At 42.5% G+C, this 7,221-nt stretch overlaps 2 protein-coding genes across 3 annotated transcripts; both read right to left on the bottom strand.

Annotated features, from left to right (window-relative positions):
* Nucleotides 1-43: 43 nt before the first annotated feature.
* Nucleotides 44-1,562, bottom strand: LOC116918874. 2 transcript variants are annotated; one of them, XM_032924668.2, is made up of 3 exons: nucleotides 835-1,562; nucleotides 575-755; nucleotides 44-482 (listed from the first exon to the last, which is right to left on the bottom strand). In XM_032924668.2, exons 1-3 carry the CDS (start codon nucleotides 1,034-1,036, stop codon nucleotides 182-184), a joined length of 684 nt encoding a protein of 227 aa, XP_032780559.2. In that variant the 5' UTR covers nucleotides 1,037-1,562; the 3' UTR covers nucleotides 44-181. The 2 variants fall into 2 exon arrangements, with proteins under 2 accessions (XP_032780559.2, XP_032780558.2); XM_032924667.2 differs by having other exon boundaries at nucleotides 44-506.
* A 133-nt stretch (nucleotides 1,563-1,695) lies between these two features.
* Nucleotides 1,696-7,125, bottom strand: LOC116918871 (ATPase family AAA domain-containing protein 2). Its single transcript, XM_045171305.1, has 16 exons — nucleotides 6,728-7,125; nucleotides 6,293-6,655; nucleotides 5,987-6,229; nucleotides 5,772-5,925; nucleotides 5,497-5,703; nucleotides 5,229-5,433; nucleotides 4,912-5,165; nucleotides 4,703-4,851; nucleotides 4,432-4,640; nucleotides 4,215-4,368; nucleotides 3,860-4,142; nucleotides 3,554-3,792; nucleotides 2,860-3,484; nucleotides 2,588-2,793; nucleotides 2,023-2,517; nucleotides 1,696-1,960 (listed from the first exon to the last, which is right to left on the bottom strand). Exons 1-16 carry the CDS (start codon nucleotides 6,953-6,955, stop codon nucleotides 1,928-1,930), a joined length of 4,047 nt encoding a protein of 1,348 aa, XP_045027240.1. The 5' UTR covers nucleotides 6,956-7,125; the 3' UTR covers nucleotides 1,696-1,927.
* Nucleotides 7,126-7,221: the final 96 nt, after the last annotated feature.

The following is a 7,221-nucleotide window of genomic DNA, read 5'->3' on the forward strand; positions in this document are numbered from 1 at the left end:
TTCAACCGGCATTTGCAGGTAACAAGATGGAAAGATTCGTGGAAATGATTTATGCTTGATTTTATTAGATTCCTCGACTATTACCAGAGTTACCAGCCGGATAAACTTTTTCAGAATTTAAAATGACAAAAAAACAAAACAAAAAAGAAACACGCGTGAAAAGAACGTTAAAGAGACGAGTTTAAGAAAACATGGATGACATGGCATTTCCTGTCCAGTGTCTCAGTTTGTCCATTCCGGGCAGATCGGTATGACAGAGTCCGGCGACTAACAAGAAATTGGAAGCGGCCAATCCGTAGTGGAGCCAATCAACAGGTGGTAGGCCGAGTCTCCTTTTCTCCGTGATGTCAAAGGCTCGTGACGAAGAGAACATTAAAAGGCAAGCCAATAGCTGATAGTAATTTCGGCTGTAGACGGCGCATCCGGTCATGGAGAACATGGAGGCTAACGCCAGGTAACCCGTCACTTTATTCGTCTCCGCTCTGGAAATGAAAGTACCCAGCAAACTAATAAATAAAACAAAAATAGGAAAGAAAAAACTGAACAAAACGAGACGGGCGAGAGAGGCACTTACTGATCTTTGCCGAGCCAAGAGAGAATAGGTGGTAACATGAGCAGCAGGTGCAAGTTTCCCAAAACTGGTAGGCCGGCGTTCATGTAAAATTGAGAAGCCAAGCAAGGAAGCCCGATGACTAGGACCAACCAGGACAACAGGTCGTGAATGGGCGCCAAACGATCAAAGAACTGCCTTTTCACTATATTTGATACAGTGGACGGATCAATAGGTATTTTCTTTTTGGCAACATGTAAACAACAAACTGCAAAATAGCTTACGGAAACGAAAGGCGCCTAACAGTGATGCGGCCAGAGTTAGGGCAAACCAAACGCTGGCCAAGTTATTGGAAGCCATGCCGCCATCGCGAGGTTTCAATCCGATGCTGGGCATACCCCCGTAGATCGAGTAGAGCGACCAGACGCACGAACATGCTAGCACTAGATCTGAGATGGCTGTCGATTTTGATGGAAAGACTGGCATTTTTTTAAAAGCTATGTTTTCTATTTTGAATTGTTGAAAGTCTCGGAACTATCCGATAGCTTGACGAAAAACGTACTGAGCTCTATGCCCAAGATGACAGGTCTATTTAAAGCAGTGTATCGATACGTTAAAGGGACGAAACCAATGGGTTAAAACGTTCACTTTCTCCGAAAGATAACACTGGGAAAATCACACACAAAAGATACGAGAAAAACGTCTCCTGACCTTCAAACGACAATGGCTATAAATACCAAAGGCCGTTAACTGTCGTTACAACAATTAAGGTAGCAAATTTAAAAAGTAAACCATTTGGTTTGCTGTATTGGAAACGCCATACGCACCATGAATGAAATGAAAAAGCCAGTTGTTATTTTTGAAAAAAAAAAAAAAAAATCTTGCGAAAATCGAAGGCCATGAGGGAGAATTATAATAAAATTTCATAGTAATGTTTGGCGACGGGACGACGACTACCAAAATTTGCCTTTGGCATCCGGGCGATACGACTCAACTCAGCCCCAGAAATTCCCTGAGGTCAATGGGTGATGTCGTTACAACAATTAAGGTAGCAAATTTAAAAAGTAAACCATTTGGTTTGCTGTATTGGAAACGCCATACGCACCATGAATGAAATGAAAAAGCCAGTTGTTATTTTTGAAAAAAAAAAAAAAAATCTTGCGAAAATCGAAGGCCATGAGGGAGAATTATAATAAAATTTCATAGTAATGTTTGGCGACGGGACGACGACTACCAAAATTTGCCTTTGGCATCCGGGCGATACGACTCAACTCAGCCCCAGAAATTCCCTGAGGTCAAAAGATAAGTAAAAATTTTTAGGGACGCCATTTCATTTCATCCGCCCGCGTAACGTGACTATCTCTGCTGGTTGTAGCTTCATCTACAGGTGCTCAGCAATTGTTTCATTTCCTGCAAATTGATATTGGCAACTTGATAAAAGTAACATACGACCATTTAAACTCGTATTTTACCTCAATCAGTGGCTTTCGATCCCAGAGTTTCATGTACCGATCAATTAATTTTGACAGCTTCGAATACAGTCGCAACAGTTTCTCCAAGTTCCAGTTTTCCGTTTTGGTGGCTATCGCGTCTAGCAAGGATTCAAGATCATCGACGTTGATGATTACCGACTTCTTCGAAACTGTTGCTGGAGGCACCACGGCCTCAGATTCTATTTCGGGTTGGCTATCGAAGGCGTCACTGGCTTGTGAATCATTCTGTGTGGCATCCTCGACCAAATCCGGCGGGCCATCACAGTCAGACGCTTCTTGGACGTCGCCATCAACGCCATTTTCCTGTATCTTTTCCGGAACACCGATCAAGGAATCGTTACTAAGCAGACTTTCGTTTTCGACCTCCGCTTTCCGTTTCTTTGCCGCACTTTTAATGATCCCGTGAGACCAACAACTTTTCTTATTTTTAGCCTTAGCAACTTTAATTTCCAATTTGGAAGCTTCCCCATTGCCCTACAATAAGAAACAAGCTCAATAAATTTAACGAGAAAGGAAGACCAATTATTCAACTATGACATCATACCTTGTTGTCAAGTGACGACGTAATGTTCGGCATGACCGGTTCGGGTAACGGCAACGGAGCGGCGATTGGCGCTATTTTATTTTTGCGGATTTTACGGATCCTGGAAATTTCTTGGCACTGCTCTTCAAAATCAGTGTCCATCTCAGCCTTAATTAAAGCATATGCTGTGTCTCGCAGAGTGCACGCACGGTGCCGGATCATTTTGTCTACGGAAATGGAGGAGAAATTGAAAGTTTAAAACAAGAGGAGAAAGGTCAGGTTTGTTTTGTTACCTTCGGGGTTTTTGTCGGGATTGTATTCTAAAGCGTTGGCACAAATCTGTTCAATGTCGGTCAAGAAATCCTTAGCCGACTCGTAAGCATGTTGGTCAATCTTGGTCATCATAGTTTCAAGATCCATGGGTTTTTGTATGACTTGTAAATAATCTGGGACTTCGTTGATGTCAACAGGACGGGTAAACATGTAAAAGAGTTTGTTGCGGGCCATCTTCGCCAAGATTTCGCGGAGGAAGATGCGCAATTCACGCAGAGTTGCTTCCTCTTTCCGCTCCAATTGTTCCTTCTCCTTTTCGTTCAACTGTCGCGGTGGAGGAGCCGGGGCTAAAGGCAATACTTCTAATTTCGATTTGGGAGTTTTCTTCTTCAAGGGAGGTTTCAAACATTTCTGCAGAATCAAAGGACGGAAGAATTTCTTTCGCTCTTCCACGGTAAATGGTTTCGTGTTAAAGATTTCTTCATCTTCTTCGTGGAAGAGTTCGCTCAGATCCTCGGGTAAACCATCTATTTCCGTATCATTGGTTACAAGAAGAAAAATGGGCAATTCAGGATCTAACTCGCTGAGCTGAGTTAAAAATGTGGCTCGGACTGTTTCGCCTACAGCTAACCACCAGCGACTAACCTGTAAATGTAACAAAATAATTAAAGTAACTGCGGATGTTAAATTACAAAAAAAAAACTGGAATCGTACAAGGGGTAAATAAATAATAGCGGGAACATTCCGTCGGGCCTCTTGAAATAGTTGAACACAAGCCTCTTCAGGGGAACGGGCAGACAATCCATGAAGAGTCGACAAATCGAGCCTATGCACAGGTAAACGTTCCATGTAGTGAAGCAAGGCGGACGTGATGTGGGAACAACAATCGCCAAGAATAAGTAATCGCGGAAAAATCTGGTTACTCGTTTGCTTCTTGATTCCGCTCAACGGGCCTGTTGAAATGGGAGATGGATGAAATTTGGCGACTCACCGTAAGAAACAAACTGCAAAAAACTGCACCTTTCAGCTTGAGAGTGGCTATTCCTTCGGGGAACAACAGCTGGGTTGTCTTGATGAGCTGTTGAAGAAGATTGTCCAGCAACGGAGACATAACTGATGAGAGTGGCTTACCCGATGCTGTTGCACTGCGCTGAGAGGCGGGCACTAATCTTTGCACTGCCTGTTCGAAATCTCTACGCTCTACGTTGATTTGCGACAAATCTAACAGCAGTTTGTCTCTAGAATTGTAAACTTGGGGATAGCGTCGACGAAGTGCCAATAGCGCTGCTTCGGCACACAGGGACTACAACAAATTCAAGTAATCGTTTAAGTAATGGAGTAAGAATGGCAAAAAAAAAAAATTAACACCACGTACTTTGAGATCGGCTCCGCAATATCCGACAGTTCTCTGTGATAAGTACTGTACGAGACTAGGAGCTGGAGCCGGAGTCCATGTCTTTAGGTGGATGTCTAGAATTTCCTTTCTAGCGGGTAGAGAAGGTAAAGGAAAATGAAACTCGCGGTCGAACCTATATCCAATGAATGGCTGATTAAAGTGATCTCGAAAAACATCGATAGAAAACAATAGCTACCTTCCAGGTCTTCGAAGCGCAGGATCGATGGCATCCAACCTATTTGTAGCGCCGATAATAATAACTTCTCCGCGGGAGTCGAGGCCGTCCATTAGAGCCAAAAGGGTAGATACAATGCTCGAATGAATTTGATCTTGGCGGGTAGAGCGAACAGGTGCGAGACCGTCGATTTCATCGAAGAAAATTATGGAGGGACGCATTTGATAAGCCTGTTAAGAAACCAGAATAATTTTTCATTTAGACGTTCGTGAGAAGGGAACTTTAAATTTACCTGATCAAAGAGCAGACGCAACTGGCGTTCACTCTCACCAACCCATTTGCTGAGGCAGTCGGCACCTTTTCTCATAAAGAATGCTACCCTTCTATCATTTTGGCTGCACTCGTTGGCTAAACAACGCGCTACCAGCGTTTTACCAGTCCCTATATGAATTTTATAAGCTTGGAATTAAGTGACTCAGAACCCTATTCAATTTTACTAACCGGGAGGTCCATAAAAGAGGACACCTCTCGGGGGCTGGATGGAGTATTTCTCGAAAACTTCAGGGTAGAGCAGAGGGAAAAGGACCATCTCTTTCAGGCTGCGTACGTAGGTTTCTAACCCACCAACTTGTTCAAAAGTCACTTCTCGATCGACCTTCATTGGATCTACATCAGCTAAACTCGACCCGATTTTCATACGATCTTTAACTACGCCAGTCATTAAATCGTCTGGTGAGAAATTCATCGGTAGGCATCTATGCATCATATGATTTTAGGACTTTTATGATTGTAACATTGAAACGAAAATTAATCCAAACCTATTTCTGGCTTTTGACATGCTTTTGTTTTTCCTCCGTTCGAAGCGTTCCTCATCGCTACTGCTGCTGTCGCTGGTAGTACTGTCGTTCTGCGCTTTTTGGCGACGCTTCCTCTGAGCCCGATGAGCGGGACTGCACGCCATGCGTAAGGTGTGGCGAGTTGAATGCGACCTTGAGGGCGATCCGTTTCGTGACTTCTGATTTACTATCGAAATACAACGCGAAAATATTGGATGAGGAATCAACGACTAAATATACTTTCTAATACCTGGACAATATCTATCAATGGGTTGAATCTTGCGTAAAGTATATTTCCCTTTAACTCTTTCACCATCTACAGCGGGAACGGGTACGTCAGCTTCTTCATTATCCGGATCTCGGCTGTGATCTGACATTTCTTCCCTACGTTTCCCTTTGGGAGGTTCTTCCTGTTCGTCTTCACTTGGGCTTTCAGTCTCGGTTTTTGTTTCAGATTCTAAACCAGATGTTAAGATTCATGAAACTTATATGTATTTTTTTTTTATGAAAAAGAAAAAATCATACCATCAGAGGAAGCATATTGTGGACGACGATGCCGTTTGATCCTGGCCGGGGTTTTCTTGGCGTTTATAACCGTTGAGCTGTAACCAGAATAATTAGGCCTAGACGACGTTCCAGAAGACCGAAGGCGCCTATTCTTGATTTCTGTATACATGTCCTACGATAAACGGCAATCTTTAGAATAAATCTTGCAGGAAAGTAGTAAGATAGTGCTTTACCTGGTTGTCGGACGTTGCGTAACGTGATGCATTACTTTTCTTCTTTCCTTTGTTACGTGATGTATTCATAGATTTTCCACGTCCCATATTTATTTGTCGAGCATCTCTACTTTCATTCTCTTCATCTTCAATGTCATCATCTCCTTCCTCGTCCTCTTCAGGTTTTTCAACAAGATTACGGCGCTTCGACCTCCGTCTGTTTCCTTCTTTGGTGTTGTCCTCTTCCTTGATTGCAGGGTACCCCTAAAGGAATCAACAGTCATGTTTGGTTATTGATTTCCTACCAGGTAATTAATTAGATTTTACCTTGACAGTTCTTTCCGTAAAAATCCAACTGTCATTGTAATTGGCATAGATTTGTCTCTTTGCTCTCTGGCTCCTGCGTACACCATCATGACCATCATCTTGTTTTTCTGCTTCACTTTCTCCAACAGAGTATTTTCTTTGACCTCCAATATTTATATCTTCATCATGGCTTTCTTCTGTACTGTTAAGTTTGGCTTCTGCTTCTGCTTCTTGCAAGGCTTCCACTGTATTGACCAGAATCAATCGTTTTTTTTTGGTTTCTGCATTTAACATTTGACGTTTTGACAAAGGAGTATCCTCTGAAGACACATCTGTTATAAAACAGCCTCTTCTAGAAGATGATCTTGAAGAATGTTGATTTTTCTATAATGAGAACAAAACCAATTAACATACAATTTGGTGACTTCTGTGTTGTAATTACAAGGATTTGCTAACCAAAATGGGTGTTCGGTTTGCACAATCTGCAGAAGGGGTGCGTTTCACTCGATGAGCAGAACTGGAACGAAATGATTCTCTGCGTTCACTTGGCCTATCCTTGCTAGAGTAAGAATTTTTTTCAGAAGAATTGTCGTCGTTCAATTCTTCTTTATCATCCTCTTTGTCTTCACAGTCTTGGTAGTTTGCTCCGTCCGAAATATTGTGGACCTTACCGCGAGTAAGCATTTTGAAGTAACCTTAACAAAAAGTGGCACTTGTTATGACAAGTCGTTATTGACACGCTTAGTGGGGTTAATCGTAATAAACCGCCAATTCGTTTACAACAAAAGCTCTCAAAAGCTGTTTTTCAATACACAAGGTAAGGAGTTTGGTGTAGGGTACGAAGCTTGTTCTGACCATCAGCTTAAGTCGGCGCAAAATGAGAGGACTCGCTTTGCTTGTCTTCCCTTTCCCTTTAATTTCACGGGAAAAAAGAAGAGGGAAATTATTGT

Source organism: Daphnia magna, linkage group LG3 (genome assembly GCF_020631705.1).
Source record: "Daphnia magna isolate NIES linkage group LG3, ASM2063170v1.1, whole genome shotgun sequence".
Lineage (NCBI taxonomy): Eukaryota > Metazoa > Arthropoda > Branchiopoda > Diplostraca > Daphniidae > Daphnia > Daphnia magna.